The 12,062-nt window shown below is 54.5% G+C and overlaps 1 protein-coding gene across 1 annotated transcript in view; it reads left to right on the top strand.

Moving 5' to 3' along the window:
* The window catches only part of UROC1 (urocanate hydratase 1), a 36,565-nt gene that overhangs the window by 11,139 nt on the left and 13,364 nt on the right, over nucleotides 1-12,062 (top strand). The window contains exons 4-16 of the mRNA XM_005866940.2: nucleotides 645-704; nucleotides 1,019-1,147; nucleotides 1,278-1,339; nucleotides 2,096-2,162; nucleotides 2,250-2,393; nucleotides 3,184-3,272; nucleotides 5,016-5,078; nucleotides 5,439-5,618; nucleotides 5,904-6,001; nucleotides 6,699-6,771; nucleotides 8,256-8,377; nucleotides 10,416-10,486; nucleotides 11,096-11,194. Of these exons, the coding sequence (XP_005867002.2) occupies nucleotides 645-704; nucleotides 1,019-1,147; nucleotides 1,278-1,339; nucleotides 2,096-2,162; nucleotides 2,250-2,393; nucleotides 3,184-3,272; nucleotides 5,016-5,078; nucleotides 5,439-5,618; nucleotides 5,904-6,001; nucleotides 6,699-6,771; nucleotides 8,256-8,377; nucleotides 10,416-10,486; nucleotides 11,096-11,194 (1,257 nt within the window). The remainder of the gene's footprint in view (nucleotides 1-644; nucleotides 705-1,018; nucleotides 1,148-1,277; nucleotides 1,340-2,095; nucleotides 2,163-2,249; nucleotides 2,394-3,183; nucleotides 3,273-5,015; nucleotides 5,079-5,438; nucleotides 5,619-5,903; nucleotides 6,002-6,698; nucleotides 6,772-8,255; nucleotides 8,378-10,415; nucleotides 10,487-11,095; nucleotides 11,195-12,062) is intronic.

Below are 12,062 nucleotides of genomic sequence, written 5' to 3'. Positions count from 1 at the left end.
CCACTGGGACATCAATACTGGTGTCATAGAAACGTGTAATTTTACGTTTTCTAATAGCCACACGAAAAAATAAAAAGAAACAGATTTAAGACTGAATTTTGTTTATCCTGATATACCTGAAACATCATTTTAACATGTACTTAGTAAAAAAATTACTGAGCCCTAGCTGGTTTGGCTCAGTGGGTAGAGCATCGGCCTGCAGACTGAAGGGTCCCGGGTTCGATTCTGGTCAAGGGCACATGCTCGGGTTGTGGTCTTGATCCCTAGTAGGGGGCATGCAGGAGGCAGCCGGTCAATGTTTCTCTCTCATCATTGATGTTTCTATCTCTCTCTCCCTCTCCCTTCCTCTCTGAAATCAATAAAAAATGTTTTTTAAAAAAGAACTGATCACAGATGGACCCCTGGCATTGACTCCAGGATGAGTTCCCAAAGCAACCCCAGACCCAGCTCTCCCCTCACCCAGTCACAGATGGACCGATGTTCCCGCAGAGGCGGTTCTCCCTGGGCCTCCCCTCCGGCATCTCCCCTGGCCCCCACCACTCTTTCTTAAAGGGCCATCAGCCACCTTGCCCGTAGAGCCCAGTGCAGGGTGGGGGCCCTCCCTTCCCAGGCCACCATCTCAGGTGACACCATGTCTTCTCCAGTTTCCCCAGGAGCTCGTGACCTATGGAGGAAACGGACAGGTGTTCAGCAACTGGGCTCAGGTATGCTGGACGGTGAGCCTGGCCCCCAGGCCTCCCCCCAACCACACCCTCTGGTTGGAAGGAGGCTACAAACCCAGGGCTCAGGACTCGGGTCTCCACCTGCCTGATGCCTGAGATCACAGCTGGAGACACTGTGGGGATGTTGAAGGTCTGAGGGCAGGAGTGGCATTATTGCAGGCACCAAGGAGGCCTGGAGGGATGGGGCGCTGGGCAGAACCGCTGAGCCTGGGGAGCCCTCAGAGCCTGGACGGTGGCGTGGGAACACTGTGGGACCCCCACTTACAGAGCCCTCCATGCTGTGTTCTCTCCTGCAGTTCTGGCTGACGATGTCCTACTTGTCACAGATGACAGAGGAGCAGACCCTGGTCATGTACAGTGGACACCCACTGGGCCTCTTTCCGAGCAGCCCTGGAGCCCCAAGGCTGGTCATCACCAACGGGATGGTGGGTCCTGGGCAGCCCGCACGGTGCCGGCCGGGGGCCGCAGGGAGAGCCAGGTGTCCCTGACACCCACTTAGCCGTGGCTTCCAAGGGTCGGTGTTGTCCTAGCCCTTGGCTCCGCCCTCTCTTCCAGGTCATTCCCAACTACTCCTCCAGAGAAGAGTATGAGAAGCTCTTTGCCATGGGGGTTACCATGTAAGTCTCTACTTCAGTTGCTATTGTATCATTCCAGTAAATACCATACATTTCCACTTGTATTATAAAACGGTATAGCAATATTAAATACTATTTTGAAAAATACAATCACAGCACTGTAGCAATTTCATACTTACATATTCCTTAGTAGTTTTTTTAAAAAAGGAGACTGTATTAATGCATTTTGGGGTGATTAAAAAATGAATTTTAGGCGCTCTCCCTGACTCTGTGCCTTCCCTCCCCTCCCCCCTTTCTGCTTCCCCCCATGCTCCTTATCATTACCTTCCTCACTCCCCAGCTCTAAGGGCCCTTCTTTTGACTTTATAACTCGCTTCCTAAGCCAAGTTCTTCTACAAATTACTTCTGTCATTTTCTAAGTAAATATTCTCTTATTAAAAAAAGAAAAATAAGCCCTGGCCAGAGTGGTTCAGTGGTTAGAGCATTGGCCTGCACACTGAAAGGTCGTGGGTTTGATTCCTGTTCAAGGGCATGTACCTGAGTTGCAGGTTCGATCCCTGGCCTCTGTGGGGGCATGTGTGGGAGACAACCAATGGATGTGTCTCTCTTACATCTCCCTCTCCCTCTCCCTCTCCCTCCTCTCCCTTCCTTCCACTCTCTCTAAAAAATCAATGGGGAAAAAATCCTCAAGTGAGAATTTTTTCAAAAAGTAAATAAATATAAAAATGAATTTTTAAACCATCCAAAGTGGGTGGCTGGCCCCGGGCTCACTGCCCTGCTTGCCCTCTCTGTGGTCAGGTATGGCCAGATGACAGCAGGCAGTTATTGCTACATCGGTCCCCAGGGAATCGTCCACGGCACAGTGGTGAGAGACAGGGTCATGCCTGGCATCAGGGGGTGGGAGGTGGACATGCTGGGAGTGGACAGTGAGCTCCCACCCCCTTCCCTGCAGCTCACTGTACTGAACGCTGGGCGGCGGTACCTGGGCGTCGAGGACCTGGCTGGGAAAGTCTTTGTCACCTCTGGACTGGGCGGAATGAGTGGGGCTCAGGCCAAAGCCTCCGTCATCGTGGGGTGCATCGGTGTGATTGCAGAGGTGAGCACCCCAGGAACACAAAGTCCTCATCCCTGCCCACCTCGCTCCTTCCTCATTCCAGAGGCACGCACACTCACACCGGTCTCTCTCTCGCCCCCTCGACAAAGCCTCCAAGGTGGGTTCCCGGGCAGCCTACCCTCCTGCCTTCAAAGAGCCCATCATTTTTCGTGGTCATGCCTGTTGAAGCTGTCCCACTGAAGGCCTGGACTGTAGCAGGGAGATAACAAATGTCTGCGAATACATGAGCATAGACTCCCCCAACGCAGACAGCTCACAGTCAGCGGGGGAAGCAAATGTGTTGCCCATCAGTGGGGAGGGGGGGGGCAGCTGCTTTTTCTCAGTGGCTGTCCCAGCTTTCGTTGGTGGTGCCAAGGACAGGAAGGGAGGCGGGAAGAGGAGGTGAGTGGCTCTAAGGAAAGCCTTGGTGATATCCACCTGTGTGCTTTGCACTTAGTTGATATTAAACCCGTGACATACACAGCTGTACTTGTTAGGAGCCCATTTGGCTGCAGGTAACAGAAAACTGAGCTACAGCAGCTCACATAAATAGGGTTTTATTTTCCTCATGTAACCAACAGTGTCGGCATTGGTTCCGCAGCCCAGAGATGTCAGGGCCAATGTATCTAGATTCTCTTGGGCTTCCCTTGTGGGTATAAAATAGCTGCCCCAGTTTGCCCTCGCACTGTGTTATAAAAGTGGGTGATCTTCCTGGGAGGGTGACACCCACTCGTGAAGGGGACATACCCTAGGATGACTTGTGACTGAGTGGCTTTGTGTGTCATGGTCACAGGTGGATAAAGCAGCCCTCATGAAACGCCATCAGCAAGGTTGGCTGATGGAAGTGACCGACAGCTTGGACCAGTGCATTAAAAGACTCAGGTACAACTCCCGACAAGTGAGCACCGAAAGTGGGGGGCCGTGGGAAAGGGCCCAGGGGCTGGGTTGCTCTGCATAGACCTGTTCAATGCCTGACATCTGGCCACGCACGGGTGGCCACCCCATCAAGTGGCCACTCAGAGGTGGCACAGTAGGACCTTCTAAATCCTGTTTCTCACTGGTCATTATTGCTGGTGTGTATGAAACCCTGGGTTTGCATACTTTGGTGGTCAGACACTTGGTTCTACAAGATTTTCAATCATCTTCTCAGTTCCCATAGTTTTGCAAAGAATGTGTCTGTTTTTCTCACTGTTGTGACCTCAGTGCTTGGCCCAGAGCCTGGCACATAGTAGCTGCTCATTGAATTTGTTGGGGAAACATGAACTTTGAAAGAGGGAGCTTTGCCCTCAGTGGGGCTCCTGCAGGTTCAATACTCGATATTCCTTCCCAATGGCGCTGTGACTGCCTGTGCAGTGTCCGGGGGCGGGCAGCATTTCTCCTCCTGCCTGAGAACTTCGGAGGTGTTTTAGTGGGAGTGTGTGTGTGTGTGTGTGTGTGTGTGTGTGTGTACTGATCAGATGCCATTTTGGAAGCACCGTCTCCACTGACTGCTTTGCAGAACTGAGCCTGTGTGGGGAAGACGCATGGGCGCCATGGCCCTCCACCCTGGCTAGTCTATTCTGACCCAAGGGGGCTTGAATGAAAATGTCCGAGAGCACACAGTATTTGAGAAATATTCCCATTTTCAAGACAGGATACTATTTGACATATATCTTTCTAAAATACTAGTTTACTTTCTTAGTAACATACCCACTTGCACGTGCACACACACACACACACATGCACACGCACACACAACTCACACACACTTCCAACCACTCTGGTATTCTTGTCAGCTCTAAATATACCTCTTCCATCTGCCTTCTCCCTCTTGTCACTCACACAAAGTTTGGGCCAGCTTAATTCCTTAATCCCTACTGCCACACACACAGCCATTTCACATCAGTTGAACAAACTGCCTTAAGCAGCCTGTCTCATCACAATTCTGCTCCCCGAGCTGCAGAAGACACAGATGGGAATGGAGTGATGGGGCTCACGGTACCCGACCTGGCCCCTAGGCTGAGATGCCGTCCTCCTCCTCCAGCGCCCCTCACTGCTCTCGGACCATGTGCCCCTTTCCACTTGGTTATCCTGTGCACCTGCGGGAGAGGAGCATGTCTGGCCTCCGCTGGCATCTCTCTGCCAAGCAAGGCCTTCGGTCGATCTGATCTTTGAGTGGGTGCCACACTGCCCGCTGTCCCACTTACTGTTGCTCTGTGATAGCTCTCATACCTGTGAGAGCTTTTATGCATTTAAATCTTCTGTTCCCCAAAATATACTTTCATTTTTTTGTGCTTTTATTTTTCCAAGTAATGTTTGGAATCAACGTTAGTGACTTTTATTATCTGAGGATCCTCTTGAGTGAATTCTTGGAAGGTCCTTATTAGAATTCTAACAGCAGGAGCCCTAATTCTAAGCATTGCCTCAGTTCTCCTGTCTGGGGTAGTCAAGTCTGCTGTTTCCTGGGTCCTCAAAGTACATCCCTCACAGGTCCCTGTGTCTCAGGCCCTGCACATGCACACATACTTTTGGTGGCCTCTTGAGTCTTCTGCATTCTAGCTATCTGGGTGGCCCTGTGTGTTGGTCGGGGTGGACAGCTGTGGGCAGGTATGATGGGGCCATCTGTTCTGCTCTTGTGCCCTCTAGGGAAGCAAGGAAAACCAAGGAGGTGCTCAGCCTTGGTTACCATGGGAATGTGGTGGACCTGTGGTAAGTGCAGGAGTGGGAGTCAGCAGCCTTGGGGACCCTAGGTGAACCTCTCCCTCCAGCCAAGGTCCCAATGGCAGCCAGGTACTCCCGGAACACACAGCTTCAAGCATTGGTTTGAGGCTCTGCTCCCAGCTTTCATCGCCTGGATCTTGGTCTGAGCTCACAGCAGCCTTCCCACGAGTGTTCTTTAGGGGGAGTGGGATTGGGGGGGTGTAGGGTTAGCCCCAGTCCCTGATTACTGGACACATGACTGGAAAATGTGCTACAAAGCCCTCCTGGCTGGGCCCTAAACTCGGGTCCCAGATGCTGCCCTGGGCAGGTGCTGCCCGCCCTACACTGACTATCCCACATCTTTCCCAGGGAGCGCCTGGTCCAGGAATTAGACAAGACGGGGGAGCTCTTGGTAGACCTGGGGTCGGACCAGACATCCTGCCACAACCCATTCAATGGAGGGTATTACCCTGTGCAGCTCGGCTTTGCAGAGGCCCAGAGCCTCATGGCCTCTGATCCTGCCACATTCAAGAAACTGGTCCAGGAAAGGTGATGCTGGTCCCAGGGCTGCTTGGGTGTGGGGCAGGGGTGGGGGTGGGGGGCTGCACCCTGGAAGGAGCTTTTGGACTGAGTAGCTGTGGCCTCTGCTTGGTTCTCCCAGTGGTCAGCTGTGTGGCCTTGGGTGAGACCCTTAACCTCTCTGAGCCTCTGTCTCCTCCTCTGTCAGATTGGGTGGAATCAGCAGAGCTGGCTCAGCTCCATGGGATGAGGCTGGGGGGTGACAGTGATGGGCAGGGCGGGCAGAACTGACAGCTGACTGCTGGCTTGTTGCAGCCTGAGGAGGCAGGTCTCAGCCATCAACAGGCTGGCCAAGGAGAAGTTCTTCTTTTGGGACTATGGCAACGCCTTCCTCTTGGAGGCCCAGAGAGCAGGTGAGAGAAGGGAGGCTTGGTGAGGGGGCCCCATCCTCCTGGGCTGCAGTGGGCACACTCCCTTCCTTCCAGCCAGGGGGGGCCTGGCAGGCGCCTGGGAGAGGCAGGGGTCATGGCATGCAGGTTTTACTGTGCCCCTGCCCGGCTTCTGGAAGTTGGTCCTGCCAGCTTGACCTCTCTGGCCTCAGTTTCTCCATTTTCCTTAAAAATATAAAGCACCATAAAGAGAGTGAGTACAATGCTGCAGTATGAGCTCCACTGCAATATATATATATATTGCAGCTTTATTTTTTCATAACGGAAACTTCTTACCTTCATAGACTGTAAAGTTCAGAAGGTACAAAAGATATTCAGTGGAAAGTCTCCCTCCCGGCCCATCTCTGGCACCAGCTCTCCCCCGCACCCTGGAGTCTGTAGGCTCGGGGTGCCTGTCTGGACACCCGTGAGGCGGACACTGGCATGTGGCCATGCTGCCCTGCCCCACACCATGAGCCCATGGGCTCCAGCCGGGGCGGCACTTGCTGTCTCTTTCTTTCCTGAGAGGCCTGGCGATGCTGCGCTGTCAGGACAGAGCCTCTGCAGTCTTTCCTGGGCTCTGTGCAAACTGTCATCTGGTGGTGGCGTATGTCCTCACCTTGGGGTGGGGCCTGCCAGCCCTCGGCTCCTCCAGGGGACCGTGCGGATGCTCTGTCCACAGGAGCTGACGTGGAGAAAAAAGGCGCCGAAAGGACTGAGTTCCGCTACCCCTCCTACGTCCAGCATATTATGGGGTAAGTGACGAGGCCCCTTCCGTGTCTGGGTCCTGGACCTTCAGATCAGAAAAGCCCCTCCTCTGACCACTGCTGTGGCCCCAAGTGGCCACCGCACCAGGTCATGGGGTTCCACCACAAAATGCAGGTAGAGAAACTGGAACCGTGAGAGGCCATGTACAGGGCCTCAGTGACAGGACAAGGAGGCTGCAGGGGCCTGGAGCCTCCAACCTCCAGTACCCAGGGCCCTAAATGCTGCCCATCCCATGGCCATGGCAGTGGGCCCAAGAGGGCTCTGATGGCTTGACCCATGGAGGCCGAGGCCTGCTGTCCCGTGAGCCACCGTGTCTATCTGGCTGTGCAGGGCAGGTCTGGAGAGGCCAGTGGCCCAGGACAAGTAGGGAGGAGTGGGAGGTACCCAGAGGGAGAGTGTGCTTGGCTGAGGGTGGGCTTGGAGGCCAGGGCCAGGGGCAACAGGGGGAGAAGGAAGGGCCCGGATGCTTTTGGAAGATTCCTGGCCCTCAGTGCGGCAAAATGGGTCAGGGAGGGAGGGAGGCAAGAAGGCAAACCTCTCCTTCTCAGGTTCACTGTGGGCGGGGCAGAGCCAGAGTGGCCACACTGCAGGGGGCATCGGGGCCTCTCTGGGGAGGGAAGCAGTGGGGTAGCCCTCGAGGGGCTGTGGAGTGTGGGACCCCAGGGAGGGCTAGGCCGCTGCCTCCCTCTGCCTGGAGTTCCCACAGCAAGGTCAGATCACCTCGGGCCAATTTGGCCAAGTCCCTGCATTTACTATTTCTCCTAACTATTTAGTTTTCCTTGAGGGGTTGTCAGGTTGTCTATAACAGCAATCTAAGGAATTCCTGCTTGTCTGGGTCCCAGCTCCCTGCTCCTGCAGCTGGAGGTGGTGCAGCTGTGAGGGGGAGATAGAGCTAGAGGGAGGGAGAGCACTGAGGGGATGGAGGGGGGCTGAGGGGCAGGGAGGGGGTGGAGGAGGAAGAAGTAGTGGGGAGGGAAAGGAAGGGGTGCCTCAGGGAGAGGGGTGAAGGAGAGGGAGGGGGTACAGGGGGGAATTCAGGTAGAGGAGGGAAGAGGGTACTGAGGGGAGGGGCTGAAGGGGAGGAAGGTGGAGGAGGAGGGAGAGGAACTGAGGGGGAGGGAGAAGGAAATAAGGGGGAGGGGCTAAAGGGAAAGAGGAGAGGGAGGGGGACTGAGGGGAAAGGGGACTGAAAGGCTGGAGGGGGCTGGAGGAGGCAGGGCCTCTGAAACCTCCTGTCCAACTAGCGACTCAGGGGCTTCCAGCAGTAATTCTGGACGTTGGAGCCCCTCCCCCACTTTACTACACATGCCCATGCACAATGCCCCCCAACACACACCCCAACTCACACATGGCCTTCACCCCCTCTCAGTCCTGGAACACATGCCAGCCCCCCTCCTTGGACCATGGCGATCCCGGCCAGCCAGTGGGTGCAGCCAGTTTGGGAAGGCCATCAGGCGTTGTGTCCTTGCAGGGATATATTCTCCCAGGGCTTCGGGCCTTTCCGCTGGGTGTGCACATCCGGGGACCCTCAGGACCTGGCGGTCACCGATCAGCTGGCCACATCTGTGCTGGAGAAGGTCATTGCTGGCGGAGGTAAGGCTGTCAGGTTGGAGATGCCGGAGGGTCCGCCTGGCAGTGCCGGGCAGCCACCCCCAGCCCCCTCTCCTCATTCCCTTCCTGGCCCTTGTGGGCAGGGGCACAAGGCTTCCAGTCCGTGCCTGTCAGCAGTGCTTCTGGTTCCTTGTAGCTGCCGGTGCCCCTCTGAGCCATTGGCCTTCCACATCCACAGGCCCCTGCTCATGTCATGGCAGGGCCTCCGGTGGATCTGTGGTTTTTCTGATCCTGAGCCTTGGTTCTCCATTTTCACATGGATGGGGAGGTTGTTCAACCACAGTCCCTTCTTGTGTAGCTGATTTGACCTGCCGTTTGTCACCTGGAGGAGAGAAGGCAGTTATGTTGTCAAACATACTCAGCTGTCAGCTCCTGCCCTCATTTCTCTGCAGCTTTTCTAAGGTCCAGGGGTGGCCTTCTCTCCAGTGGTTTCCTTTGGGGTTCAGTTCAGCCTTTGTTGCTGGTTTTAAATCTCCAGGGACCATTTTCACCCTGCTCTCCACATCTGAGTTCAGGGGGGTGGAGGGGATCTGGGATACAAGGATCCAGGGCTGGAGAACCAGGGTGAGGGTGGGTGGGGCCACCTATGTGGGAGGAGCTAGGCAGGGGGAGGCCTACTGAGGTAGGAAAAGGAAGTGGGGGGGCCTTCTCTTGGGAATCATGTCTGAGGCCTCCTCATAGGTGGGTGTTCAACAACTAGCCCTTTAGGAGGAAGCTGTGCTGTTGCATCTGTTGATGACCAAGGTCTCTAGATCAGTGATGGCGAACCTTTTGAGCTCAGCATGTCAGCATTTTGAAAAACCCTAACTTAGCTCTGGTGCCGTGTCACATATAGAAATTTTTTGATATTTGCAACCATAGTAAAACAAAGACTTATATTTTTGATATTTATTTTATATATTTAAATGCCATTTAAGAAAGAAAAATCAACCAAAAAAATGAGTTCACATGTCACCTCTGACAGGCATGTCATAGGTTTGCCATCACTGGTCTAGATACTCTCAGGTGGCTTATTTCAAGTGGGGCTTCACTTGGAACAGTAGCAGTATTTCCACCAGGCAGGTAACCTTGAGAACATAGATCCTCCTAAAAGGTAGTAAATTAAGAAATGGTGACTTATGAACATTATCTTAATTAACCAAATAATAGATTTTTTATTGAGAGGAAGGGAGAGGGAGAGAAACATCAATGATGAGAAGGAATCATTGATCGGCTGCCCCCTGCACATCCCCGACTGGGGATCAAGCCTGCAACCCGGGCATGTGTCGTGACCTCCTGGTTCATAGGTTGAAGCTCAGTCACTGAGCCATGCAGTCTGGGCCATTATCTTAATTTTTAATACATTTTTTAAAAGTGTAAGTTCATTTAATTGAAATTTAACGATGTCTGTGTTGCCACTGGCTCACAGAATTCCTGCAGATTTAGCAGTCTGCTCTCAGGAGCTGGGAGGGGCAGCTCCCGGGCTCCCTGGCTGCTGCCCGCCCGGCCCCCTGCACGCCCTTCATACTTAGCCGCTGGCCTGTCTTACTTGGATAAGCAAGCTTCCTCTCACCTCAGGGCCTTTGCACTTGCTATTCCCTCTGCCTAGAATGCTGCTTCCTCAGATCTCTATGTTGCTGGTTCCTCCTTAGCATTTAGGATGTAGCTCGACTGTCTCCTCCTGACTCACCCACCTAGTGACGACCTCATCACACTCTAATTTTCTCACAGTCCGCAGCAGTCTTGGTTCCAGTGCCTGGCCTGGTACTCAATAGATGTTTGTTGAAGGAATGAATATATCGGACAGTGGGCTGCACACTTCTGTGCATTAATTCACAGGACTATTTACTGCCGGTTCTGAGAATCAGATGGTCTAGTGTGGTGCTGCGGGGGGTGGGGGGGGGGATGGAGAGTCCCCGTGACCCTGCGTCGGGGCGCCAGTGCTGGGTGAAGAATAAGTGCCTGTGCGAGCAGCCTGCGACGACAGGGAGGGCCCGGGGCTCCCGGTGCCTGTGACACGCCTCCCCTCCTCTCCCTGCAGTGAACCCAGCTGTGAAGCTGCAATATATGGACAACATTCGCTGGATTCGGGAGGCTGCCAAGCACCGGCTGGTGAGGGCTTGGCCTGGTGGGGGGCAGGGGTGGGCCATGGGACTGCCCACCTGGCCAGTAGATGAGCGAGCTGAGAGGGTGCCAACATACCCGTGAGACTGCTTAGGTAGCAGACCCACTAGAGCCAGCAGCTACCTCACCCCGGGGGCTGCTGGACAGAGAAGCCAGGGACCTTTCCAAAGGTGGCCTGGGACAGTGACCAGGGCCGGGCAAGTTGCTCTTCACCCAGTCACTCAAATAGTTCTCTTGAGAGGTGGCCGCTGGGTCCCGAGAGGCAGGCCCCTGGTTTCTCAGCTGTGTGAATGGGCGAGTGGCTCCACCTCCCTGAGCCTCCTGTCTCGTCTATACGGAGGAGCACTCCTGGCTGTGGTGGGGTGCTTGGGGCGGGCTCTCTGTGGCAACTCATGGGGCCCTGATAGGTGAGGCACTGATAGGGCCAGGGTTGCCTGGGCCTCATTTCTGTGTCTGTGATTATGCTCAGGGGAGTGTGCAAACGAAAGTGATGCGGGTGGGGACTGCTCCATAATGATGGATCAGACAGGTGTCTCTGAGGAGCTGACTTGTGAGTTCAGGTCACTGAGGTGCCTCCTTTCACCTCTCTCTCTGCAGGTGGTGGGCTCCCAGGCAAGGATCCTGTACTCAGACCAAAAAGGCCGTGTGGCCATAGCTGTGGCCTTTAACCAAGCCATCGCCCATGGGAAGATCAAGGTGACATTTCCTGTGCTGCTGGGGTCGGGGTCGGGTCTCCCTTTGGCTCTTTCCTGTCAGTGCCAGCACTGCCCCCTGCTCTGTGTATGTGTCAGTTGAGGGTCAGATAGCTGAGGGCAGGGAGTGATGATCTGTCCTCACACCCAGGCTCTGACACTGGTCCCTGTGTGACTGTGGGCAAGTCAAGTGCCCTCTCTGAGCCTCAGTTTCCCTCCTGTTAAAGGAGAATCATATTAACCTCCAAGCATGGGAGTAAGGATGGAATGAGTTGGCTTCCACATGAGTATTAGATATATCTTTGTCGACTTATCTTTTTCAAACCATGACAAACTTCCTATTTTCCTCTGAATCAGCCGGACTCACCTTGGAGGATATGGAGCCCTGGGCACACTGTTCAGAGGGACCTCTGGCCCCTCCATTTGTAGGCTCACGTGACAGACCTCTGTTTAGAAGCACCAGGAATATTAACGAGCAGACATGAAGAGGAGATTGAAATAGATGAACGTGAAGGCTGTCCCTGTGGGTGGTTCTGGGGGGCACTGGCAGCAAGGGCAGCAGCCTTGGCCTTTCTCAGGGAGCACCACCAGGACACACTACTGTTGGGTGCTTCCTGGAAGCCCAGGGTGCTCACCAGGAAGGCTGGCATAGCTCACCAAACATCCCTCAGGGCACACTCACACCCAGCTGGGGTCAGAGGTCAGCACTGAGAGCTGGGTCCGTCCTTCCTTCCTTCCTTCCTTCCGAGAGCTGGGTGTTTCCTCCCTCCCTCCGTCCCTCCCTCCCTCCCTCCCTTCCATCTGTCAATTGATTGACAGCTTCCTCTGTGCCAGGCTTATTCTAAGCACTGGGGGTGGGGGGGGGGGGGGGG

The sequence above is a fragment of the Myotis brandtii genome, unplaced genomic scaffold (assembly GCF_000412655.1).
Source record: "Myotis brandtii unplaced genomic scaffold, ASM41265v1 scaffold240, whole genome shotgun sequence".
Classification (NCBI taxonomy): domain Eukaryota; kingdom Metazoa; phylum Chordata; class Mammalia; order Chiroptera; family Vespertilionidae; genus Myotis; species Myotis brandtii.
Note: the sequence above shows the minus strand (reverse complement) of the source record. Positions and strands in the feature narration are given on the sequence as shown.